We start from the raw sequence: 26739 nt of genomic DNA, 5'->3' as shown, positions 1-26739 counted from the left end.
TGGCTGTCCAGCTTTACCCAGTCAAGCCAGCATCAGCCTCCTGAGCCTCTGCACTGCTCTGGGTAATGAGGCATGTGGCCTGCCTTTAGTTTGCCTCCAGGCAGTGGCAGGTAGAGATGGTCATGCAGTCAGTCATAAACATCACCTTAAAGGTCACCTTCCGTCGTTTTTTCTTTCATTTTAAAATGTCTAGTTGTGGTCTCTAGTATGAATGAATGACATGTGAGCCGTTTTTGTAAAAAAAAAGTGCTCAGGTGTCTCTTTATAGCTCTTTTTTAATGGACTGTTTTAGGGGTGTGTCCAAAAGGACCGGATTCCAGCTTTGCTCATGAATATTCATACATGCAAACAGCATGCAAATATCTCTCCTCTGATTGGCTAGGAGCACTGCGACGCCCCTCCACCGCTCTGCCGCTCACTGCCTCCCACCTCCTAACTGATGAGCGGTGATGTTGCTTCGCTTCAGCCCCGCCTCTGGGAGTTTCTCGAGCCAAGGTGGGCTGGTCTGTGAGTTTCTGCCTACGTAGGCAGAAAGATAATTCAAAATTCACCCGTTTTTCGGAGGGGGGGAGGGGGGATTTCTTTGCTTAGCTCCTGCAGACAATGGGGGCTGCAAAACAGTTTAATGTGCAGGTGTACACATTCAACTCGGAGAGACCTACTGTATTCCACAAAAAACAAGAAAAATCGGATTTTCGCGGAAGGTGAGCTTTAAACTAGGTTCTGCTGTATGTTGGTTCATTCCAACCTGTCTGGACACAAACAGTTCAGTAGTATGCTTTTGTGACACTGCAGAACCTAACCTGTGTTTTGCATTTTCTTCATAGCTGGATGATGTGTAACGTCTATCGTAAAACCCTCTTTATACATAATATAAGCTTAAGGTTCACAGCTGTTCTGTCAACAGTACAAATACACAGCTCTAAATAAAAAAAATATATGAGTTTCTTTGATTTTAACAAATTGAAAACATCTGAAATATAATCAAAAGAAAGATGGATTATCACAACCATCACACCAAGAGGATCTGCTTTTTTTTTGCACCAGGAGTAGCATAAAGTTATCCAAAAGCAGTGTGTAAGACTGGTGGAGGACAACATGCCAAGATGCATGAAAACTGTGATTAAAAAACAGGGTTATTCCATCAAATATTGATTTCTGAACTCTTAAAACTTTATGAATATGAACTTGTTTTCTTTGCATTTTTTGTTATTGTAGGCATTTCTCATTTACTGCGAATAAATGCTCTAAATTACTATATTTTTATTTGGAATTTATAAAATAAAACAACAATGTTTATTTTATTCAAACATATATCAATAAATGGCAAAATCAGAGAAACTGATTCAGAAACTGAAATGTTTTTTTCCAGAGCTTTAGATTTAAGCTGTGGCTTAAATATCTAAGGTTGCAGTAGTATGATATTTGCATGGTATGATAACTGTCTAAAAAATATATTTTTATTAGAGATGGGGAATATGGTAAAAATATTACATCACAACATTAAAGACATTTCTATGATGCGCAATAAATATCGTTATTACACTCAGAATAAATGCATCAACAATGGCAGATTCTTAAAAACTGTGTTAAATTGCTCTAATGCTTAGTGCAGTGTTTCTTATTAAATTGTTGCTGTCCCTGACTCAACAGAATTGTTTACACTCTTTGCAATTACAGTTTTTCAGCTTGTTATGGCTACTGCGCCTGCGCTGATCTCTACAGCACAGGAAGCTTCTGCACTAGCATGCTAAACCTCCTTTGCTCTCAGCTTGCATTTGATTGCATTTACCTTCGTGTGTGATGCAGAACTATCACAGAGAACACTTGACTTCCACTGGACTGTACCACTGATGCTTGGTATTTTGTACGCGGATGTTAGGCTATACTTGACTCCAGAGGGTTCCGTTTTGTTGACTGTGCTTTTCCATGAGCATAACACAAGCTACGGGTGCTTGTGGCAGCAGAGTATTCTGTCTGTTCTAGTCTAGACTATTTGTTACAGTACAGCAGATCTGTCTGTCACCTGCAGATATTTTGGCCTGTTTAGGATTATCTTTACAGATCTGTTGGACCCATTCAATATTACTCAAAAAGATTAAAGCAGAGCAGCAGCGCTGACTGAGCACTGAATCTCTGCCAGCTCATACATTTCAGTTGCTATGGTTGTACCTTGGGTAAAAAAGGCGTGGTCAGTCAGCATCTGCTGGAAAGACCAGAAGCCAATTAGGATGGAATTAATTATGGAGTTATTAGCAGTCATATGTGTTTCTTATCCACATTGGTGTTTAATACATGCTGTTCTTAAATTACTATTATTATATCTGTTTGATATTAATTCATTTATGATATGATATGATTTTCAGAGCCTCATCTGTAGTAACCAGACATTATTTAAATGCAGAAAATAGAGCTGAGCGATATGGCCCAAAAAAAAAAAAAAAAAATCTGATTTTTGATTTAAATCGATTTTTTCCCCTACTAAAATCTCCTAGAAGTCACTAGAAGTTGCTAAATGACATCATCGCCAAATTTGCATAATACATGTTTTTGAAGCTGTTAAAGATTAACATTGTGAGAGAGGAAAAAAGTGAGTAAAAAACACCCTAAATATGTTAGAAATGATACAAATGAACTCCAATAAATGAACAACTTCTGTTGCTTTTTAAATAGGCAGTCACGTCTCAAAAAAAACTTTATTTTTACGTAAATTACATAAATCAGTTTTTTGCCGTGTTGTTAAATGTTATTATAAGAGCCGTTTTTTTATTTTATTAAAAAAAAAAAGTTTTCTTTATTTTCAAACCGCGCGAGAGGGAGGAAGAGAGGGGCGGAGGAGAGCGGCGGGGCTAGGCTCAGGGGAGCATCGGTGGTGAAAACTCAGAGAAAATCGATTTTCATAAAAACACATCGTCCTTAATTGTAAATTCGAATTATATATAAAATCGATTAATCGCCCAGTTCTAGCAGAAAACCAAGACAGTTACTTTCAATGTGAGTTAAGCCAGCATGCTGATGGATCGGGGTAAGGCTCCCCATTATCTGTTAGTAACAGTAGTTGTTTTGAGTTGAAAATGTCATTTGTTTGGAGATATTTTAGCCTGAAAACTCTTAAATAATAGCATAGTAAATCCAGCACATTGAGGGTTAGAGGGTACAGCAGTCATATCATTTATATAGTTCAATCAGCACCTGCAGAGACTTCATGCACAGGTTTTAGACGTTTGTGTTAACCAACATGCTCTCCACAATCTCGCTAAACTTTTACAAAGAAGTAGCTCAGTTTCATAATACTCTATGACCAATTAGTGCAGTCTTTAGTTGAAAAGGGTGAATTTGACAGTGTGTTTGGTGCATTTTCAGATTGTGTGTAGTCTGTTAAAATACAGTAATTGGGAATGCATTTACATTCAGTGTATTTGTGTATTTATTTATTTATTTATTGCTATTTTATGATGTGCTATGTGGTCTGTTTCAACTACAACCTCATGATGTAACATTTGCCCAACACCAACAATAACACAGTTAATATAACAAATAATATAGTGTTAAATAAGTCGTATAAATCCTTTTATTAACAAGAAAACAGCTCTTGTATCGGAATGTGTATCAGTGTTCGATTTAAGATTCATGCAATTATTCAAATGATTATCGACTCAATTTGAAAAATCTTTTTTTTTTTTTAAACCCAAATGCAAGATAGGCATGGCAACCATCATGCACACATATGCATAGATAACAGCAGTATATCTCTAGAATTGTAGAGTGTAGAGGTGCGTGAAGTTCACTCCCACTAATTGAGATGCTTCTTCTTGTGTTTGTTTTCTAGGGGAAGCCCTACATGTTCGACCGTGTTTTCCAGTCTAACACTTCACAGGAGCAGGTGTATAATGCCTGCGCTCAGAAGATTGTTAAAGGTAAGCAGTAGAGGCTGTTCACTGCATTGTGTTAGAGTGGTTTAGAGCAAAATAAAACAAAAATAAAATATTTAGGCAGAGATGAAAATGACATATATATATTTTAAAATAAACCAACTTAATTTCTTTGCAACATTATTTGATCCATCTTGTCTAATTTATGTGTAGTAAAGGTTTTCGTTTATCTTCCTTCTGCAGATGTGCTCGAGGGTTATAACGGCACAATATTTGCCTATGGGCAAACCTCTTCTGGCAAAACACACACTATGGAGGTAAGATGCAACTTATTTAAAATATATATATATATTAAAAAAAAAACAGAAAACAGCTTATGTGTGCATGCTGTTCGTATTAGTTATGGGCCATATGTTAAACATAATATATACTACTTTTCATAATACAGAATGATGCACCATTAGCTTTGAGGTTTCATACAGTTATAGTGTTATTTAACATCTAAAGCAATCCATTTAGTTTATTTAAACTCTAATGAAATGTGCAGTTGATCTGTACAACGTTAAGCATTAACAGTATCCACAGTGTGCTCATAAAGTGTATTGTGTATCATGATAATAAAATTGATTATGAGCATATTTTTGTAATTCTGTTAATCCCTTATTTAAATGTTCTTTTTTTTAATGGCTAATTTTCTCTTATTTGCTTTTTTCAGGGTAATTTGCATGACCCAGACGGAATGGGAATCATTCCACGAATTGTACAGGACATATTTAACTACATTTACTCTATGGATGAAAACTTGGAATTCCATATCAAGGTATGAGTGAACTGTGGATGATGTGTATTAAAGAAATAGGGTACCGTATTTTTCGGACTATAAGGCGCACCGTATTATAAGACGCACTATCAAAGAACGCCTATTTTCTGCTATTTTTCCATACATAGGGCGCATCGCATTATAAGGCGCGTTAAGTGACACTAGAAAGGGTGCCTATATCAAAGTGAACAGGGGTGGCGCCATGTTTCCCTTCCCCCACCGGGGGTGGTCGCTTGCCGGTGGAGCGTCTCAGTATACAAATCTAACGTTAGCTCTTTCAAAGTCAAACGAGTGCTGGATATTAATCTACACAGATTCCTCTCCTGAAAACTGTTTATTTGGGTGAGTAACGTGCTTCAGTTTATTTACAGTAAGCTTAGATTTCCAGATGTCCACTAAGGCTTGCTGCACCAGCGTTAGCATAGCTATCCGCTAGCACGCTAGCTAGTCACCTAAACTAGTAAAGTTAACCCAAACTTAAACGACAGCGTTACACTGAGTAATCCTGCGTGTTCTGGTAAGACAGTGAGATATTAGCTAGCGATTCGTCCCCCGTAGCTTGTTTTAACACGGTAAACAAGCAGATTACAGGCTGATAAAACTCACCTCTGAGAGAGTTAGCGCTTAGCATCTAGCTAATGCTAGCCAGGCAAAGCAGCACAGACTTACAGGCCGATAACTCACCTCTGAACGGTGAACGCTTAGCGATTAGCATCTAACTCTAATAATACTGCTCCAGCAGTATTAAAAGTACTAAATTTAGAAAATACTGATCTCTGAACAGTGAAAAAGCTAGCTAGCTAAGCAGTTAGCATCTAGCTAATGCTATTGCTGCTCCAGCCTCGGAGCGGCACGGCTCTGCACGGAGTGTGTGTTTACTGCTCCTTACACCTGACGGTTAAAATTTAGATAATACTGATCTCTGAACAGTGAATAAGCTAGCTAATGCTATTTGCTGCTCCAGCTTCGGAGCTGCACGGCTCTGGACTCTGTATAGCACTGAAACTCTGTATAACGCTGCACGGAGTGTGTGTTTACTGCTCCTTACAACCTGACGAGTAAAATTTAGATAATACTGATCTCTGAACAGTGAATAAGCTAGCTAGCTTAGCGGTTAGCATCTAGCTAATGCTATTGCTGCTCCAGCCTCGGAGCTGCACGGCTCTGGACTCTGTATAGCACTGAAACTCTCTATAACGCTGCACGGAGTGTGTGTTTACTGCTCCTTACAACCTGACGAGTAAAATCCATACAAAAGGCGCACCGTATTATAAGACGCACTGTCAATTTTTGTAAAAATTAAAAGTTTTTAAGTGCGCCTTATAGTCCGAAAAATACGGTACTTAATTCATGGCTGAGGAAATTGTAGCAATACAGAAGCTGTACATGTAGTTTTGCTACAATTTTCTTTACTAAAGGAATGAGCTCCTGTTACTCCAAAAGAGTAAATGCCTTGAATTATAAAAATTAAACTCATCAAACTGAGATAGTAACAAGAGATCTGTACATATATCTGTAAAATCAGTAAAAATGTGAGTGGAAATTAAAAGTAAAAGGTATTTTGTTTTAGTAAATATATATTTTTTTAAATTCTATTTATTTCTTTATATTCACAACTTTTATTTTTACATTGTCATGAATCATATTTTGCTTACAAGTTATTTTATTTAAAGCATTTTGCTCTTTATTTTGTATATTCATGTCTTTCTTGCTCATCTGGCTAGTTTAAAAAAAGTCCAGTTCTATGAGACTAACGGAAGATGTCTTCACTGACAGGTGTCATATTTTGAGATTTATCTGGACAAAATCAGAGACTTGCTGGATGGTAAGTATGATGTCAATATTTTAACTTTATTGTTCATCTTGCTCATCTTAATAAAGTTTGTTTCTTCTGTCTAGTGCTTGACAGATTTAGGGCTGGTGCTTCAGACTCTGACTATGTGTCTGTGTCTCTGTTACAGTGTCCAAGACTAATCTCTCTGTACACGAAGACAAGAACAGGGTCCCATATGTCAAGGTGAATGTCAGCAGATAAAGGAAGTTGTATGTGTGGATGATTGGATGTGTTCAGAAGGTAATTAACTGTTTGTGCTCTTTCTTTCTTTCTTTCTTTATCTCTCTCTCTCTATCTATCTATCTCTCTCTTTCTCTCTCTCTCTCTCTCTTTCTCCCTCTCTCTTTCTCCCTCTCTCTTTCTCCAGGGTTGCACTGAGCGCTTTGTTTGTAGCCCAGAAGAGGTGATGGACACTATCGATGAGGGCAAATCTAACAGACATGTGGCGGTTACAAGTATGTGTTTGCAATTATTTTTTTATATTTCTATGTTTTAAAGTTTATGATTTTATGGTGCCGAGTGGTCCATTGGTCTAAAACGCTGTCGTATGATTGGGAGATTGCTGGTTCGAATCCTGGTCATGCAGCTTGCCATCAGCTTCTGATTCCCTGAGAGAGCACAGTTGGCCTTGCTCTCTCTGGGTGGGTAGATGTTGCTCTTTCCCCTCATCACTCCTAGGGTGAAGTCAATCAACATAAAGCATCTGTGAGCTGATGTATCAGAACCGAGTTGCTGCGCTTTCCTCCAAATGTGCACTGTGATGCTACTCGACAATGCTGCATCAGCAGCAGTTGGAAAAGAGGTGGTAGCTGATTTCACATGTATCAGAGGAGGCATGTGCTAGTCTTCAACCTCCTTGTAGTGTGTCATCACCAGTGATGGGGGATATACAGCTAAGTAACAGCTGAATGGGTGGAACAATTGACCTAGCAAAATTTGGAGAAAAATGAAAAAAAAAAAAATAGAAATAAAATGATTTAAAAAAGAAAAGTTTCTTATTTTAAATTTGTGTTCAAATTTCAAAATAATGTGTATAATCCTTTGTGTGTGTGTGTGTGTGTGTGTGTGTCCGGCAGACATGAATGAGCACAGCTCCAGGAGTCACAGTATCTTCTTGATTAACGTGAAGCAGGAGAACACACAAACAGAGCAGAAACTAAGTGGGAAACTGTTTCTGGTTGACTTGGCTGGTAGTGAAAAGGTAAATCCTATTGTCTTGCTGTAATTTTTTTTTCTTTGTGACTGAGTGCTATTCCTTTCACTGGTTGTATTTGTGTGGTTTTGTAGGTCAGTAAGACGGGAGCTGAAGGAGCTGTGTTAGATGAAGCCAAAAACATTAATAAGTCTCTCTCCGCGCTGGGAAACGTCATCTCTGCACTGGCTGAAGGAACTGTAAGTTTGCAGCTCTTGTATTTGTAAATATGTTCATATATATATATATATATATATATATATATATATATATATATATATATATATATATAGGGGTGGGAATCACAGGACATCTCATAATACAGTGTTATTACAAAAGTGTGATTCTAAAATACTCAATATATCGCAAGACAATTCTCTACCACAGGGGTGTCCATACTACGGCCCGCGGGCCATTTGCGGCCCATTTCCCTTTTTGGGGCGGCCCGCGAAGTATTTTAGAAATAGAATGAAAGTTGGCCCGCTGTTAAGCAGGTTTTTATAATGTTAGATTCAAAGTTAGAACGCTAGGTGTCAGAAACGGGCCAAAGAGTCTAAAAGCGGAGAGAGTGTGCATTTCTAGCGCAGAAAAACGGGGCAAAGAGTCTAAAAGCGGAGAGAGTGCGCATTTCTAGCGCAAAAAAACGGGGCAAAGAGTCTTAAAGCGGAGAGAGTGCGCATTTCTAGCTCAAAAAAACGGGGCAAAGAGTCTAAAAGCGGAGAGAGTGCGCATTTCTAGCGCAGTAAAACGGGCCAAAGAGTCTAAAAGCGGAGAGAGTGCGCATTTCTAGCGCAGTAAAACGGGCCAAAGAGTCTAAAAGCGGAGAGAGTGCGCATTTCTAGCGCAGTAAAACGGGCCAAAGAGTCTAAAAAATTGCCGTGATTTAAGGAGTTTAATATTAAGAGACATCATGAAATTAAATCTTAGTTTACACAACACTGTCAAAGATAAAGATAGAAAGTCAAGTAAAATGATGTGTAAAAGAAATAATTAGGAAAAAAGTGTTATTTAAAGTGGTATATTTCATTATTTGTTTTATCATAGAGTCTGTGGCCCGTGACTTCAAATATATTTCTCCTTCTGGCCCCCAACAAAAAAAGTTTGGACACCCCTGCTCTACCACAAATGTGTTACTGAAGAGGATAAAAGACTCCAAAATAATTAAATACCAGGGATTCTTGTTAATTGTTGTCAGTTTCACAGCATTTGACAAACCTTTATTCTTCACCCCAGGTAGAATATGGAGTAATAAAGCAGTAACTTTAGTTAGGCAAATTACTAAATATTGATATCTGCTGAGGCACACACATATGTTATGGTCAGATTTTGACACCAACTCCATGACTCCAAAACACTACACTGACTTTGGACTCCAGCAGATGACATGTCTCTCTAAACCATCACTGATTGGTGGAAACTTCACACTAGATCTCAAGCAGTTTGGACTGTGTGTCTCTCCACTCTTCCTCCAGACTCTGCTCCCTTGATTTGCAAATGAAATGTAAAATGTGCTGATGATCAGTGATGATTTGGAGAGTCATGTCTGTCATCTGCTGGTGTTGATCCACTGTGTTATATTAAGTCCAAAGTCTGTGCAGTGTTTTCCTTTTTTCAATTGGTCTTATATGATATTCTAGTTTTCTGAGACACTGATTTTCTGATTTTGGGATTTCATTGGCTGTAAGCCATAATATTTACCAATAAAAAAAGAAACACTTAAAATAGATCACTCTGTGTGCAATACATCTATATGAGTTTCACATTTTGAACTGAATTGTTCAAAGTTATTCAGATTTTTTGAGATGCACTAGTATTCATTTATTTATTTATTTTTTACATTAGGAAATCCAGGGTTCATACGGGTGCTTGAAATCCTGGAAAATGCTTGAATTTTATTGTTCCTTTTTCCAGGCCTGGAAAGTGCTGGAATTTTGGATAAAGTGCTTTAAAATGCTTAAAATTCCAACTACATTTACTTCACAATAAATAACTATCTGACTAAATAAGTTTGCTTAAAGGAAAATATTGGAGCGTAAAACAAAAAAGGCTTTCATTTCTTCTCCTTCTGCTATTAACAAACACAATTCTGGTTGTGTTTACGTAAACATAACACCATCTCTTGCAGTGTGGCAAAAAGCTAATTAATAATATTGAGTATATGTATGTATAATTGCTCATATAATTGACATACTGCAGTAAAGAACATTTATATGGTATTTAAATGGTGTGCCTTAAAAGTGCTTGAAAAGTGCCTAAATTTTACCTTGTAAAAGGTGTATGAACCCTGGAAATCACTAGCTAGCATTACATCTCTTGTACGATGGACCCGGACCTGTACTCTGATCAGTATAATACCATTTAATATCTCTCTTGTCTCTTGTAGACGTATGTTCCATACAGAGACAGTAAGATGACCAGGATTCTTCAGGACTCTCTGGGTGGAAACTGTAGAACCACCATTGTCATTTGTTGCTCTCCTTCCTCTTTTAACGAGGCTGAAACCAAAACTACACTCATGTTTGGACAAAGGTGAGGATACACACACACACACACACAGCATTCACTGAGACCTCTCTACTGACATGATCACACTCAGGCTGTGCACTGAAGCCCTAGAGTTAAATGAATGGTGCGTGTGTGCTTGCACTCGATTATCCTCAGGGCAAAGACCATTAAGAATACAGTGTGCGTGAATGTGGAGCTGACAGCAGAACAGTGGAAGAAGAAATATGAGAAGGAAAAAGAGAAGAACAAAACGCTGAGGAACACCATCACCTGGCTGGAGAACGAACTCAACCGCTGGAGGAATGGTAAAAAAACAACAACAAAAAAACATCTGATAGCCAAGTTAGCAAAAATCATAGCTAAAAATAAATGGTAAAGTATTTTATATATATATATATATATAGTGGATGTATTTTGCCTGCCTGTAATGTGTGTGTTTGTGTACATGTGTGTTTCTAGGTGAGAATGTGCCCATTGAAGAGCAGTATGATAAGGAGAAGGTCAATGCTGAGGTGTTGGCTTTGGACAACACCGTGAATAATGATAAGATAGCCTCCACCCCCAACATCCCTGGAGTGCGTCTGACTGACTCTGAGAGAGACAAGTGCGAGGCTGAGCTGGCCAAACTCTACAAACAACTGGACGACAAGGTGATGCAAACTTCTGAGCCAGCATTGATCATTATGTATATAAAAAAAAAAAAAATAAGAGACCTCTTTAAAATTTGATTTTACCAAATTCAAAACCTCTGGAATACAATTATAATGAAGAGGAAGATAAATGATCACAAGCCATCAAACCAAGCTGAACTGCTTGAATTTTTGCACCAGGAGTAAAGGCATACATTTATCCAAAAGCAGTGTGTAAGACTGGTGGAGGAGAACATGATGCCAAGATGCAGGAAAACTGTGATTAAAAACCAGGGTTATTCCACCATATATTGATTTCTGGACTCTTAAAGCTTTATGAATATGAACTTGTTTTCTTTGCATAATTTGAGGTCTGAAAGCTCTGCAGCTTTTTTTTTTATTTTAGCCATTTCTCATTTTCTGTAAATATATGCTCTAAATGACAATATTTTTGTATATTGTCAATATTGTCTGTATTTAATAGAATAAAACAACAATGTGGTCTTTTAATTTTTTCCAGAGCTGAATATAATATATATTTTTTTCTTTTTCTTTCTTGACACTGTTCCAAATCCACACTATTGGACACTAAAACATTATGTTTTTAAACATATAGAAATATATTCTCAGGCATTTAAAGGGTCCAACCAAATGTGGTACCACAGCACCTGCTTGGCAACACTTGCGCAACCAACTGAAAAACCATAGCAACCACCCTGAAATACTAAAGCAACTGTCGAGCAACCACTAAGCAACATAATAGGACCTGTCTGAAACTGTGTAGCAGACACCTTGCCACACTGTAGCATCCATCTATCTTCTTTGAGCAACACCATAGCAACCACCTAGTATACCAGAGCAATCAGCTATTAACCACGCAACACAGCAACCAACATGGATAAAAATGCTCCCACTACTTAGCAACATCATAGGCTGTAATAGCAGCTACATTACAAGGCCATAGCAGCCACTAAGTAAGATCATAACAGCCACCTTGCTACCAGTTCTCAACATCATAGCAACCACCTGGAATATCATAGCTCTACTTTGTAGCATGATAGTAACAACTTTGGGTACTGTAGCAACCAAATAGTAGCAGCACCTGAATGGCTGCCTAGAACTTGTTAAGCTGTGTAACTACTCCATCCATGTTCTTTTTTATTACATTACTTATTTATGGCTTTACTTATCTCATTTCTATCCTCTATTCATCTTCATCTCTGTCTTTTTAGGATGATGAGATAAATCAGCAGTCTCAGCTGGCTGAGAAACTGAAGCAGCAGATGTTGGACCAGGAGGAGGTGAGATTCACTGCAGGGTCTTTTTACCCTGGTTAATTTACATTACCTCTGTGAGCTCCAGAAGCTCAGTTTCATTCATGTGTGATTAGAGAATATCACAACCTTCAGAATGAACTGTGAGTGAACATATGCATTCCTAATATTTATGTGTGTGTCTGTGCACTGTAGCTGCTGGCCTCATCACGGAGGGACCATGATAACCTGCAGGCGGAGCTGACGCGTCTGCAGATGGAGAACGATGCGTCTAAAGAGGAGGTGAAGGAGGTGCTGCAGGCCCTGGAGGAGCTGGCCGTCAACTATGACCAGAAGAGTCAGGAAGTGGAGGATAAAACAAAGGATTTCGAGACTCTCAGTGAAGAACTCAGCCAGAAATCGGTGAGAACCCACAAAAACATTTGCGTAATAAAAAATAAAATGGAGTAGGAAAAAGTAGAATACCGTATTTTTTCTCAATATAAGGCGCCCCTAAAATCTTTTAATTTTCCCAACAATCGACAGTAGGCCTTAGGTTGTAAGGAACAGATAAGCCACTACTGAGTATATCAGACTGTAGTCTGCGTGTTTGCCTTTTAAAACCACGCTGCTGCTAACTACGCTGTTGAAAATGTTGAAAATTGCTTTACTCAAATAAAATCACCCAAATAAACTGGTTTCAGAATAGATATCTGTGTAGATTAACATCCAGTGCTCGTTTGACTTTGTAATTCTTTAAAAAAAAAATAATTTCAATTTTGTTTACTTAGGCGCCCTAATGTAAGAAATTAGCAGTTAATAAATAATAATATACTACAATACAATTTCACGCCTGCAGAATAAGGAGTGGGACAAATGATCAATATCAACATGTGACGTATTGTTTTTGTTTGTGACACATTATTGTTATGTGGCATGAAATATTTAAGCAATAGAACACGAGAGGAAATGTGTTATCACGAATAACATCACAGCTGTGATTCGGTCGTAGGCACGAGCCGAAGGTGAGTCCTCCAAAACTCTGCTAAGCTAACGCTGCTGATGATTCAAAGCTGTCCTGTGTATATATACTCCGTTACTCGGCAACGCGTCGGCAGACTGATACAAGTTTAGTGTAAGAAGGCCGTGATGTTATCACAAATATCATCACGGCTAGAACACTTCTCAACCAATCAGATTGTGAGGTCGGAACTAACTGTTGTATAACGATATATTTAAAACTTTTTATATATAAACATGGGCACTATAAACTCCCCAGTTTGACTTAATACATTTACTTTTTTATTACTTCACCTGGTGGCGCTATTCATGTAAATAGAGCAACCCTGCGCTGAAAAAAATTGGTTGTTCTATTCTGTGAAACTGGAACCAATAAATCCATAATTTCTGGTATTTCTGTATTGGAAGTATTTTATCCTCTTCAGTAACACAGATGCTGTGAAGTATATTGAGTAACACAGAATCAAAGTATCATAAAATTATCACGATATGTTGACCACATTAATGATGATACCATATTGTGAGATGCCTTGTTATTCTCAACTCTATGCTGTATCTTGTGTTGCTATGTGCGTGGACCCTAATTAGACACACCATTCATACATTTATTGGTTGATTGCAAAATATTTTAACAGAAGCTTGGGTTGGTTCACAAACCTAACGAAGCACAGTGTCATTGACACAGTCATTGATTTCACAATGGCAGGTTCCCATAACAAATAGTCCCTCATGGACGTTCTATTGACGCCCGCTGTGTCATTTATAGTCAGAGACAAGGTCTTCACATAGACTCCCTAGAGCGTCTCAGTCTCAGGAACACTTCCCACAGAAGTATAGGCCATCTGATATTCTGATATCTCAACTGCATGAGCACAAACAATATGTCTACTTCTATTTTGGCCAACCTTTGGCTTCTAAAATAAAGTAGTCTGTGTGAAATTCCTTTCTTAGGGATTCCTTGAGACTCGAGAAATTACATTAATTATTTTTTGTAATCAAGGTACTCTAATTACTCGAGGAATCTGTAAATCCCTAATTTTAACCACCCACTTACTAAATCATAAAAAATCAATTTTTGCAAAATGTGGCCTTCTGTTTTTGTTTAGGCTGATTTTCTTTTATGTCTGTGCTTTTCCAGGGTGTTCTAGCTTCTTTAGATTCTGAACTGCAAAAGCTGAAGGAGATGAGCAATCACCAGAAGAAGAGGGTGACTGAGATGATGTCCTCACTGCTGAAGGACCTGGCTGAGATCGGTATTGCTGTGGGTAGCAATGACATCAAGGTGAGGTCCGAGGGAACTGATCTTATTATATCTGTCCAACATGTTGCCATCAGCTGCCGGAGCCCTGAGAGAGTACAATTAGTCTTGCTTTCTTTGGGTGGGTAGATGGCGCTCTTACCACATCACTCCAAAAGGTGATGTCGATCAGCACAAGGCATCTGTGAGCTAATGTATCAGAACCGAGTGGCTGCGCTTTTCCCCCTGTGATGCTACAGGCGGTAGCTAACTTCACATGTATCGGAGGAGGCATGTGCTAGTTTTCAGCATCCTGGGGTTGGGTCATTACTAGTGATGGGGGGAGTCCTAATGAGTGGGTTGTGTAATTGGAGAGAAAATTGGGGAAAAAATGTTTTGAATTCTGGTTTTGAAATGCTTGTGTTTTGTCTTAAATCTGTACCTTACTACACATTCATTCTTTTCTCATCCCTCACTCCCTCTGCCTCTTTCTCAGCAGCATGAAGGCAGTGGTCTGATTGATGAGGAGTTCACTGTGGCCAGGCTCTATATCAGTAAGATGAAGTCAGAGGTGAAGACCCTGGTGAAGCGCAGCAAGCAGCTGGAGGCGGCTCAGGCCGACAGTAACAAAAAGATGGACGAGAACGAGAAGGAGCTGGCTGCCTGCCAACTACGCATCTCTCAGGTATAAGACACGAGGGCCGTGTGACCCTGTAAACTTTTATTGGAGTTGTTTATTATTTACTTGAGCCAGTAACAGACTTTCTGCAAATAAATAAATAAATAAAATGTCCCTTAGGAACAGTGTAGCTTATTGTGAATGCTTATTGTGTTTTCTCTTTCTGTGCAGCATGAGGCCAAGATTAAGTCTCTAACAGAGTACCTTCAGAATGTAGAACATAAGAAGAGACAGCTGGAGGAAAATGTGGACTCGCTTAATGAAGAACTGGTCAAAATCAGCGCTCAGGGTATGCACACATTGAAACTTTCCAAGCTATATTTACTAATTAAATATTGAAGTACAGTTCAGACCTTAAGAAGACCTTAATTTAATTCAGTTTTTCTGCTGACTATTTCTTTTGTCCTTAATGTTCTTACAGAAAAGGTTCATGCTATGGAGAAGGAAAATGAGATTCAGACAGCCAATGAGGTCAAGGTATGGTGTTTATAGCTATTCCTATACAGAAGCATCATTTCTCCTCATAATGTACTTTGGCAAAAGTTAAAAGTGCTTAGACCAGAGTACGCAACTGGTCCGGTAAAAGCTCTTTCTGTGCCTTAGGAGCTTTGTAAGCCATGAAAAAGTGCATTTATATTGATCTGAATCTTACTTTACTTAATAATTAAGTATATTTTATGACCGATCTATCTAAATTCCAGGGACTGGAAAACAAATTGACTAAATGAGGATTTTTTTTTTTTGTATGATTATTTTCAAGGCATGTATTCATTAGTGTGTATTTATCAATTGATTTAAAAATCTAATCCAATTAATCACAACAATATTCTGTGATTAACTGTAAATAATTGCATTTGTTCTTCTTAAGATGCAGTTTTTTAGCGAATATTTAAATGTAAATAAAAGAATGAATATAAGAAATTTAAAATGCTATTATATGTCCATTAGTGGTGTCAAAACACTAGTATATACTTGTATGTTTGAGGGGAGATAAAGCCAGCGTGTGGCACGGAATAACTTTTTTTTTTTTTTTTTTTTTTTTTTTAAGCTTGGTTGTAAGAATTTCTGAATTAGAACTTAATTTTCTGAATATAAAAGGCTGTTTTCACACTTGTAGTTTGTTTCTCTTGTCTGGATCAGTTAATGAGTTTGTTTATTTGGAGCGTTTTCTCCCTCTGTTTGGTTTGGTTTCACACAGGCACAAACATAAATGCGCCAAAAAACGCAAAAATAAACCATTCAAGCACGTTATCTCCTCTGATTGGTCAGAGCTGTCTGGCGCAGGAGCAAGAAAGTAAATATAGTGAGAAGATTCTGTGTTTCAGTGCGTATGTCTGTGCCGTGTGAAGCTGCTTTAACACAGAGTGCTGAAATTTTGCATGGTATTAAACGTAGTGTTATGGCTGTGAGCAGTGAACGAAGCACACACTGCACTCTTAGTGTATAAACAGCATAAGACAGCAGAGACAGTGTTTGTTCATAGCAGTATCTTATATGGCTATTAAATCTGATTAAGCTGTGCCTTATCAGCAGTTTAGCTCAATCAAATAGAAGTATATTTGATAGCTGGGTCGGATCAAGACCAGATAACATTCTCTCCACAAGTGAGCCGCTCCAGAAAACAAATCCGTACACACACACACATTTATATATATGTATATGGATATGGAACAATGGGTTTTCTTTAATAACACTTGGAACACATTTTAATCTAATTAAGAACTTGTCATTCACCGTGTGATTCTGTTTGTGTGAACAGGCTGCAGTGGAGCAGCAGATCCAGAACCATAGGGAGGCTCATCAGAAACAGCTCAGCAGCCTGAGAGATGAGCTGGAGACCAAGGAGAAGCTCATTACTGAACTACAGGAGTATGATGCACCTAGTTTCCTACTGAGTTAATAGTCTAAAAGATCTATAAATACCTTCAGTAAGTTCTGTTCTATATTCACCCCTCTCTGCTCCTCTTGTTTGTTCACAGTATGAATCAGAAGATCTTGCTGGAACAGGAGCGCCTTAGGGTAGAACATGAGAAGCTCAAAGCCACAGACCAGGATAAGAGCCGCAAACTGCACGACCTCACGTAGGTGTTTCTCAGAGCACTCGGACTGTATTTAAAACATATATAAAATAAGTAAACCACAATTCACACTCTGCTCTGCTTTGGCTGCTTGCCTGAACACAGGGTTATGCAGGACAGAAGGGAACAGGCCAGACAAGACCTGAAAGGCCTGGAGGAGACAGTGGTGAGTAATCTGTCTGTGCATTTGTTAAAGGTTGATGGACCTTAGTTTATGCAGTGTGGGTGTGCTTTGCTATCTTATAGTGTATTTTCTTCAGAATTTTAGGTCCATTTTATATGGGGTTAACTAAGAACTTGATACTTAATTCTGTCTTCTGCTTTATTTATTATTAATGCTTTTTTACAGGCTAAGGAGCTGCAGACTCTCCATAACCTTCGGAAACTCTTTGTGCAAGACCTGGCAACCCGTGTCAAGAAGGTACACAAATATAACAACCATGTTTATAGTCCTTTTTATTCACTCATTAATCCCAAAGGAGCCTATAGTGACATTTACGATGCAGAAATGTCTTTAAAATGTCTTTAAGTGACATATATATACTAAATATCCTGAGAGCTTCATCACAGGACTGCGTGTGAATGTGTGTGAGTTCTTCTGACCTTATTTTTACAGAATGTAGGAGTGCTTGGTTAGTGCAGGAGGAAAAGTGTATTTTTTGCATCTACAGCTCTGTTTCAACCATCTAACCATTCAAACGCTTTCATAAAATGTTTACATCTGATATAATTATTTCTGACACTTATGAAAAAAAAAAAAAAAACTGAGGACAAAGTAGCTTTACAGAAATGTGATCACAGCACAGAGAATCCGACAAAACACTGAACATATAATACAAAACCCTCAGTAAGCAATAAAGGCAAGGAAATTTCCCCTCAGAGCTGAAGGAGAAAGAAACCTTGGAAAAAAACCAAGGCTCTCATGTACCTTGTACATTTAAGTAAAATATATAAGAGGGGACCCATCCTCCTCTGGTCTGACAACTTATAAATGGATGTTAAAGTCCTTATACGTCCACATATGACAATAATTTATATCAAGATTTGAACTGTAAAATATTTTGTGCACTCTATCACAACAAATATACTTTTTTTTTTTTTCAAATTCTTGTACATGAATTGTGTATATATATATATATTTTTTAATGGAACAGGCTTGTTCTTTATAGCAATTCCTTTTAATAGAATAGTTCTTGCATGAAACCTAAAATGCACAGTAAACCAAACATTAGTTTGCTTTTGATATATAAATATATATTTATATATAACTAATAATATAAAACTAATATATCAGAAATAACAGAGTTGGTTTGTGTGTCCAGAGCAGCCTGGTGATTATTTAAAAAATTCAGTTCATATAATATATATTATAAAGCTCTTTATTTATGTATTTTGTAATTTTATTTTTGCAGAGTGCTGAGATGGACTCGGATGACACTGGTGGAAGTGCAGCTCAGAAACAGAAGATCTCCTTCCTGGAGAACAACCTAGAACAGCTTACTAAAGTCCACAAGCAGGTAAAAGCACACACACACACATTTGCAACATATGTGGAGGACTGGAATTACTTAATCATTTAATGATTTACTTATTTATTAAATTATGTAAATAATAATCTATCTCTGTCATTTCATGATTAGCTGGTGCGTGATAATGCAGATCTGCGCTGTGAGCTGCCCAAGCTGGAGAAGCGTCTGCGTGCGACAGCTGAGCGTGTGAAGGCTCTGGAGACTGCACTGAAGGAGGCCAAGGAGAACGCAGCGCGTGACCGTAAACGCTACCAGCAAGAGGTGGACCGCATTAAGGAGGCTGTGAGGGCCAAGAACATGGCCCGCAGAGGACACTCCGCACAGATTGGTATGTGTTTACATGTGCCTGTGTACACACACATACAGAGGTATAAAGTAACTAATTACATTTACTCACATTACTGAGTAAATCTTATGAGTAATTTGTCATTTTTAAAGTAGTTTTTAAAATGGGTAACTTTACTCAAGTTCGTTTTGACACAAGTAATTTACTACACTACTTTGGAAAACTCCCCGTTACTGAGTAAAAAATGAAATGAGTTTTGTTCTCCATGGCAGTGTAGCTGAACTTTTCCCAGCAGTGTTTATTATGGTTAGCGGGAAAGACGCTGTGTGAATCAGCTGTGGGGTCTGTGTGCGCGGCTCGGGGGAACCGGTGTTCTGTCGAGTTATGCTACCCATCAATATGTGCTTTACGGCACTGCGCATGCACCAACCAACATTTTAACAGTAAAGAAAGAAAGGGATCATAGAAACCTGTTCCACTTGTTCTTAAAAACATGTATGGGGTGGTCTGCACAAATACTGTCTAAAAGGTCCAAATTATTTAATTTAATAATTATTTAATTTATGATTTGTTGTACTTTTTTACATCAAACTATGTAACTTTTACTCAAAGTAAATTTTAAATTGAGTACTTTTTTACTTTTACTCTAGTAGATTTTTAGATGGGTACTTTTACTTGAGTAGAATTTTAGCAAAGTAAAGGCACTTTTACTTAATTACAATTTTTCAGTACTTTTTCCACCTCTGCACACATACAAGGCTAATTTAACTGCTTGATTTGATTTATTGAAGGGTTTTCACCTTGGTTTGGCTAATTTTGGTTAACAAGTGTAACCACTCCACCCCTACTGAGGTGCACTTAAAAAATTAACAATAGGTTGCATTTTCACTGCAGGGATGAATAGTTCTGAGCATGGAGGGGTAATTCTTCTGATGGTATGCTGTCCTTACTAAAGATTGTTGCAGGCAACGTATTTTAAACAGCTAGTATAATATATATAGTATAACAACAGAGACATTGTGGTATTTGGCAGGATTTAATGTAGGAAAATATGGAAAAATATCTCTTGTAAAAAGATGAAGCTGTATTTGTGAATTTCAAGGGAGGATTGGGAGATTAGTGCTGCAGAAGCTCATTCCATGAGGCACAAGGAAAAACAGGACTTCCTAAGACTGCTACTTCCAGCTAGGTCATCTACACCTACTCACCACTAGGTGGTGCTAGCAAACTTAAATAAGCAATAAACTGAAACCAGCACAGGTGGCCTTTTTTCCCACAAACCAGTGCTTGGTATGCTTTTTTCAGTATGGTTTGCTCGCCGTACTTAGAGTCACAGAATCATTCAGTGGGAAGGCCTAAAGACTGAGGGATCTGCCTATTGGCTACCTGGGCCAGGCTTCCACCATAGCGACATTGGATGAGTAACCATTTGGCCCCAGCAGTGGAAAAGCGGCCATAGTCTGCCAAAAAACACAGATGAATCATTTGGAAGAGGGAGCCAATCCTCAGAATTTTTTTAAATCGTCAGCGTCCTGTCATTACTTTCCCTCTGTGCTCCTCAAACCAGCAAGCTGATTGGCGGTTTCTCCGGAGAGGAAATGTATTTGGGGCTTTGATTTGGCACCCCCTCTAGTGCAGCGCCCCTATGCGTCGCATAGGCTGCATATACCCCCTTTTTGCGCCACTGATTAGAATAATGGCACACTTGTAATTGAGTTTTTCAGTCAGTGTGTGTATGTTAAAGAGACACAAGAACGCCAAACTACGTACTTTGTTGTATGTTGTTTCATATTTGTTGTCAATTCCTGGTATTTGCTTTTTGATTTGATTTAGGAGTATTTTTTCCTCTTCAGCAACACGATGTTGTGAAATATAGTAAAGAATCGTAAAGAACTGTGATTCACACCCCTACTTCCGATAACAATCATATTTATCAGAGTTTATATGAAATGTTAGATTTTTCTCACCTGACATAGTAGTTAGTGGTCTAATACTATGTAAAGGCATGATAGAAGTAAAAGCAGCCAGCTCAGTTCAGCATTTGGTCAAAAAAAAAAAAAAAAAAATCATATTAAGAAGCTAACATTGTTTCTTACATGTAGCTGTTCTGCGACTGAGTTTGAATATGCACCAAACTGAACATTTATTAATTTTGATTGGTTGTACTGCTGAGTTTAAGTGTCCTCCTTGATTTATTTCTGGATAGATTATTGTAATCAAACCAAACAACCAATCAATCTCTCTCTGTCTAGCCAAACCGATCAGACCAGGCCAGCCCCCAGTTGCCTCCCCTACCCACCCCAACATCAACCGCTCTGGAGCAGGGCTCTTCCAGAACAACCAGTCTGTGGTCATCCGTGGAGGAGGAGCTAAACAGTAAAAGAAGTGAGTGAGAAACTTTTTGTAGTTTGTCAGATACTGATTTTAATGTGACTGTTAAATCATTATAACCGGCTGTTCTGTATTTTTCTTTTTGTAGGTGTGTTTGGTCTGTACATGAAGTTGATGTCACCCAGAAGAACGGAGCTGCCCTTTCAGCACTGGATAGCTCAGCAGGCCTAACTCTTATGATTATATATATTTGAATATAAGTATATATATATGTATGAAATATCCCTACCTGGGCTGTACAGTCGTCCTCTCCGCTCATGTTGTTAGTGACCCATCTCACCTTTAAAACAAAGAAAGAAAAATAGACTAATAAGACAAAAAAACTGCAAAGAGTGCAATCACTGCTATGTAAGTAGCGTGTAGCTTCACTACACGGTTTCTAATCATGTCTTGTCATTCTAGTCCCTCACTGTGCCAAGCTGAATGTATCTTCAACAGTTACAAAAGGAATAAAAAAAATAGGCAGAAAGGAATGAAAAATTGAAAAATGAACAAAAAAAATGGAGATAAATCCTAGTTAATGCATCCTCCTAGCCTTATTTATATATGCTACCCATGCTTCTACCACTTGTTTTTTGATTGATTGATTGTTTTTTGGAGAGAGTGGTCTTGATCTCTCTGTTGCTTTCACTGAATAGTTTCCATTTAAACCTATTCACTTGAATGGATACGTTGAAAACACTACAGTCTAACTGTACATAAAAACCTGAGGACATGTTGTTTTTTGGTTATTGGAGTAAGTTATTAAGCATTGAGGGTTTAAGAAGATAGACAGAGTTGTGTTATAAACACTGCCGGATGAAAGAAGCAGAACGGGAGTGAAGAAGAAAGTCGATGCAAAAACCGACGTTGCAAGAGGACACAAAGCTGCTTTTTGTAGACACTCCACAAACGTAAAACCTTTTAAAGCACTGTACAGAAGCATAGCAGTCATTGTGATATGAGCATAGAGAAATGTGTGTGTGTGAACTCTCAGTCTCTGTGTTAATGGATCACACGTTCAGTCAGTCACCTGTTCACTTCTAGTAGATGATAAAGAGAAAAGCTAAGCTAAGGTTTTTCTGGATGGTGCAGGCAAGACGAGGTAACCGCATGGCCTCCATCCACATGGTTGAGCACGTGCTTGTAAACGTGAGCAGTGCGGATATTTCCAGCTACAGCTGCGTTCACGCTTTTAATCCCAGAAGAATGCTCTTATTTACCTTTTAAAAAGCCATTTAAATGCCTGATTAAAGGGCCGTTTACCGTTGTTTTGCTGTTTTTTTGCTGATTTCCTCGGATTTTGAGTGCTTGGCACTGACTCAGCTCTTGATTGGTCCGGACGCGAGAAAGTGCGCAGGTGAGGGCGGGGCTGATGACATCATGCGCCCTGCATTGTTTAATATTGCGCTATATATATATATAGTGGAAAAAAGGACATTTACAATGTATTTATTTTTTCCAATATCGAGCAGCCCTAAATTAAATGTAATTAATGAATTAATGAGTTGATTGAGTAAAAGCATTTTACCTCTGATGCTTTTTGAATTTAATGGAATTCCCCAATGAGGAAGCAGTGTTGGGTGTTTCATCTCCAGTTTTAGTTTTAGCCAGGCTCTCTTTGTGTGTCAGGGTTTACATTTCTTATCTGCCCCCTTCTAACCAATCAACCAACACACACACACACAATTTTGGAGCATTGTGGTTTTAGCTTCAAGCTGCAGCACACATCATCTCACATCTTCTGTTCCTCCTCCTTGTTTTTTTATTTTTTATCTTTGTAGGGAAGCCTGTGTAGTAGCAACATCAGTAACATCATTCATTCATGATGCTACGCTTCAGTCCAGCCAGTGCTGCCATGTTTAAAAGCTACATTATACTACTTACTGTAGGCCATTAATATTTACCTATATGCTTCATCAATCAAAGACTATGACCATGGCCAGTTAATAATATATGGTAAATGGACAGACCCATATAATCATCAGCATTTCTCCTCTCATGGGCATTTGGGCGTGGTTTAGAAAAGCATTTAGCACAAAATGTTTGCAGGTACAATGTAAGTAAGGAGGAAGTGGAAGTACGCAGGAAGTGATTGGTTGGTAGCTTTGCTGTTGTCCAGTCGTTGACTGTGATGCTGAAGTTGTGTCTGAAGGCAGTTTATGCGCTAAATGGTGATTAATGCACTAAATGCTTTAGTAAGTCCGGCGGCTCGTAGTCGTGTTTTAAGGCTAGTTTACGAGTGTCTCTTAAGTCTCTGAGATCTGAGTTTGAGTGAGTGTGTAATGTAGCGGTTGTTCTTGGCTCACAGCTCAAAGAAAGTAAAAAAAAAAAGAAGGCAGTTATTATTACATATAACGTAGACATTGCCTTGGCGGTTGCAGTTGGTTGTATAGAGTATAGGATTGTTAGGATTTGAAATTTTAGATTTTGTCCGTTTCAGAGACTCGGCGTGACGTTGCTGCCTTTTGTGAGGCAAGGGCCTAGCTGAATTTGGGCGGGGTTTATTTAATACTTCCTTTAGTTTTCATTTCTATTGTGTTTGCAGGTGGATGTTTTTATTTATTTCAGTTTTAATAATCTAGTCATTGGAATTTTGTTTCTTGTTGATATTTTGTACTCTCTTGTCGTTTTTTTTCTTTAGTTTTCACTATGGTTTTCCCGTTTTTTGATGGATTTTCACCTGTATCTTGTTAGTGGTTCTGTGTAAATTTCAGTAGCTGTAGCAGGGTAATGGCTGCGTACCTTAGAGAAGACGTGTGTGCAATATGGATCAGGCGCTGGGTTAATAAAGCAGGTTACACAAATGCTGAAGTAAACGATGGGGTAGACAAATTCATCATATACACACATAAACTTGACTGGCCTTTTATCAGTTTTCATCATCTATTTTGTTTGGTTTTCGTTTGTATTTTTAAAAGCACTTTAAATACATCTCAGCTAAACACCTCATATTATTATATAATCTGAAGAAAAGCATCTCAAATGTTGTTAAATTAATGAATTTTGTAATTATCATTATCATTATTCTCTATAAATTTACCTGCAGAGACCATTGGTTTTGAAAACTGTCCATCTGCATACTAGCTGTTAGGGACGGCTCTATTGGTTCTAAAGACAGTAACAGTACGTATAATAATAATAATTATGATAATAATGATGAGGGAATTTGGTGTGTATACAGTCAGCTCTCTGTGTGCGTAATTTAGACTGGATTGAAATGCTGTGTATATTTCTTCCGAATGCTTACTGTAGGCCAAGTTTTCACCCCTTGACATGAAATGCAAATAAAATTAATGGTATAAAACCTCTCGTCTTGTGTGTTGTTGTTTTTTTCTGCAGAACATAGTTTGAGTTTGTTATTAGATATTGATATAGTTGATATTTTATCATTATTGAAATTACTTTTGGTACTAAATGGTCTGAATCAAGATTTGGTTCACTGTTAAAAGGATAACCAAGGTTTGTATGGTAATGATTTGAAAATAGCAATTTCTAGGCCTGGATAAGTTTGGAAAAAAATCTACAAATATTTGTGTTTCAGTTTATCGATGGAGAAAATATATTTTGAGCTACAAGTACATCAGCTCAGAGTTAATTCAGTAATTTAGCCCTACACAATGGAGCTCTCAGGGTCTGACACACATTTTATTATTAAAGATTGTGTCAACATTTTATTGGATTCATTTTAGACGTTTATAGTTTTATAGAATAATTATAGTTTTAGTTGATTTTTGGTTTACACTGATGTTTTAAAAATCAAATGGTCAATTTTATTCAATTCAAAATGTATTTGTATAGCGTTTTTTACAACTGATGTCACAAAGCAGCTTAACAGAACAATTGTCATGAAAATTTTCCTTAAAGGCATGAAAACGTCTTCCAGAGGTGTAAAAAAATACAATTTCAATAGGTTCAAATCACAGAACCAACACATCAATACTTGATATGCAATGGGTGATGCCAGTATCATCTGGGCAAAAAGAAAATGCCTTTAGAGCTTTAGTGCTTTTCTTTTTGCCCAGATGATACTGGCATCACCCATTGCATATCAAGTATTGATGTGTTGGTTCTGTGATTTGAACCTATTGAAATTGTATTTTTTTTACTTTTAAAAATATTAATTGCAATGTGTTGAAAAGTAAATTAAACAATTGAAGTGTGATTTTTTTTTTGAGTGCCATATGGTGAAGAGTGAGCTGAAGGTTCTGAAAAGTGTTTTGAGTCTTCTGAAAAGTAAGCTGAATATTTTGAAAAATAATTTGAATCTTTCAAAAAATGAGCTGAATGTTCAGAAAAGTGATTTGAATCTATTGTAATGAAAAATAATTCTATTGATATATGGATCTCTTTGATCAAAAGAGACCAGTGCTTCTTAAATGTGCTGGTGAACGTGATTGACTGCAGCTGGAAGCTTATCTTTACCTACATAAAAAGGTGTGCCCAGCTTCTTATTGGGAGGTGTGACTGACTGACCACTTTGCAAGATTTGTTGGAAATTCCAAAACTGTTGTTAATTATCTCATTTTCATTCTTAACTTGCCTCTGTTCCAATCCACCCCTGGGTGGCAGTATTTCACAACAAATCTCCCCCCCAGATCAAGTATTACATAACTGCTCACTTGTTCTGTTTCATTCATCAGAAATTCAGAAACTCTCACAGTTTAAAAAAAAAAGTTGGCCAAAGCTGGGCAGAGGAAATCTCCACGAACTTAGACTATACAGTTTATTTTCCCTAATAGATAAATAAATAAATAAATATTCTACAGATCAAGCTTTTTCACAGCTAAACCAACTCAGGAAAATCTGTTCAATCTAGACTGTGTTAAAATCAGAGTGTTAATCTGTTTCTTACATTTATATGTATGTTGCCATCTGTCTCCATAATACACAAAATACCCCCTGGCAAAGGAGACAGGATTCTCCAGCCAATTCTGGCTCAGGAATTGAGATCCCTTTAGCCAATCATGATAACGAATAAATGAGATGGCTATTTAATCCCAAAAACTAATAAAGGAGATTGGATTCTTCAATTATTTTTAGGATGGATTCTTCAGCCAAGTCTTGAAAAGCCCAGAGTTTCCTAGCATATAGGATGCTGGATTCCCCGGCCATTTTAGAGTAGAAGGTGGCATTCTCCAGCCAGTTCTAGCACATGAGCAATCTCCAGTTATTCTTAGTGAAGGAGGTGTGATTCATTGCTGTAGAAGTGGCATTCTCCAGTCAGAACAACGCCATTTTTAGCCAATCCTAGCAAATGGTATATAGAGATGGTATTCTCCATTAATTTGTAGTGTAGGAGACATGGATCTCCAACCAGTCCTAGTGAAAATGTTGGGATTTTACAGAGGGGGTGGGAATCTCAGACTTTCCTAACACAGGAGAAGAGATTGTCCAGTCAGGCCTGTCAAAGAAAACAGTATTGGATTCTCCAG

At 37.8% G+C, this 26739-nt stretch overlaps 1 protein-coding gene across 2 annotated transcripts in view; it reads left to right on the top strand.

Moving 5' to 3' along the window:
• Positions 1–24611, top strand: part of kif5bb (kinesin family member 5B, b) — a 29347-nt gene extending 4736 nt beyond the window's left edge. Inside the window, exons 2-26 of one of the 2 annotated variants that reach the window (XM_015608463.3) lie at positions 3830–3917; positions 4116–4189; positions 4588–4692; positions 6469–6517; positions 6654–6709; positions 6894–6981; positions 7603–7727; positions 7814–7918; positions 10102–10247; positions 10380–10528; positions 10683–10873; positions 12085–12153; positions 12322–12528; positions 14264–14407; positions 14859–15047; positions 15213–15330; positions 15463–15518; positions 16801–16910; positions 17021–17122; positions 17225–17285; positions 17469–17540; positions 18532–18636; positions 18760–18976; positions 21187–21319; positions 21414–24611. In XM_015608463.3, coding sequence (XP_015463949.3) covers positions 3830–3917; positions 4116–4189; positions 4588–4692; positions 6469–6517; positions 6654–6709; positions 6894–6981; positions 7603–7727; positions 7814–7918; positions 10102–10247; positions 10380–10528; positions 10683–10873; positions 12085–12153; positions 12322–12528; positions 14264–14407; positions 14859–15047; positions 15213–15330; positions 15463–15518; positions 16801–16910; positions 17021–17122; positions 17225–17285; positions 17469–17540; positions 18532–18636; positions 18760–18976; positions 21187–21314 — 2754 coding nt within the window. In that variant the 3' untranslated portion in view covers positions 21315–21319; positions 21414–24611. The remainder of the gene's footprint in view (positions 1–3829; positions 3918–4115; positions 4190–4587; positions 4693–6468; positions 6518–6653; positions 6710–6893; positions 6982–7602; positions 7728–7813; positions 7919–10101; positions 10248–10379; positions 10529–10682; positions 10874–12084; positions 12154–12321; positions 12529–14263; positions 14408–14858; positions 15048–15212; positions 15331–15462; positions 15519–16800; positions 16911–17020; positions 17123–17224; positions 17286–17468; positions 17541–18531; positions 18637–18759; positions 18977–21186; positions 21320–21413) is intronic. The other variant, XM_049464660.1, reaches the window with a different exon arrangement.
• Positions 24612–26739: the final 2128 nt, after the last annotated feature.

This window comes from Astyanax mexicanus, chromosome 15, assembly GCF_023375975.1.
Source record: "Astyanax mexicanus isolate ESR-SI-001 chromosome 15, AstMex3_surface, whole genome shotgun sequence".
In the NCBI taxonomy this organism is placed as follows: domain Eukaryota; kingdom Metazoa; phylum Chordata; class Actinopteri; order Characiformes; family Acestrorhamphidae; genus Astyanax; species Astyanax mexicanus.
Note: the sequence above shows the minus strand (reverse complement) of the source record. Positions and strands in the feature narration are given on the sequence as shown.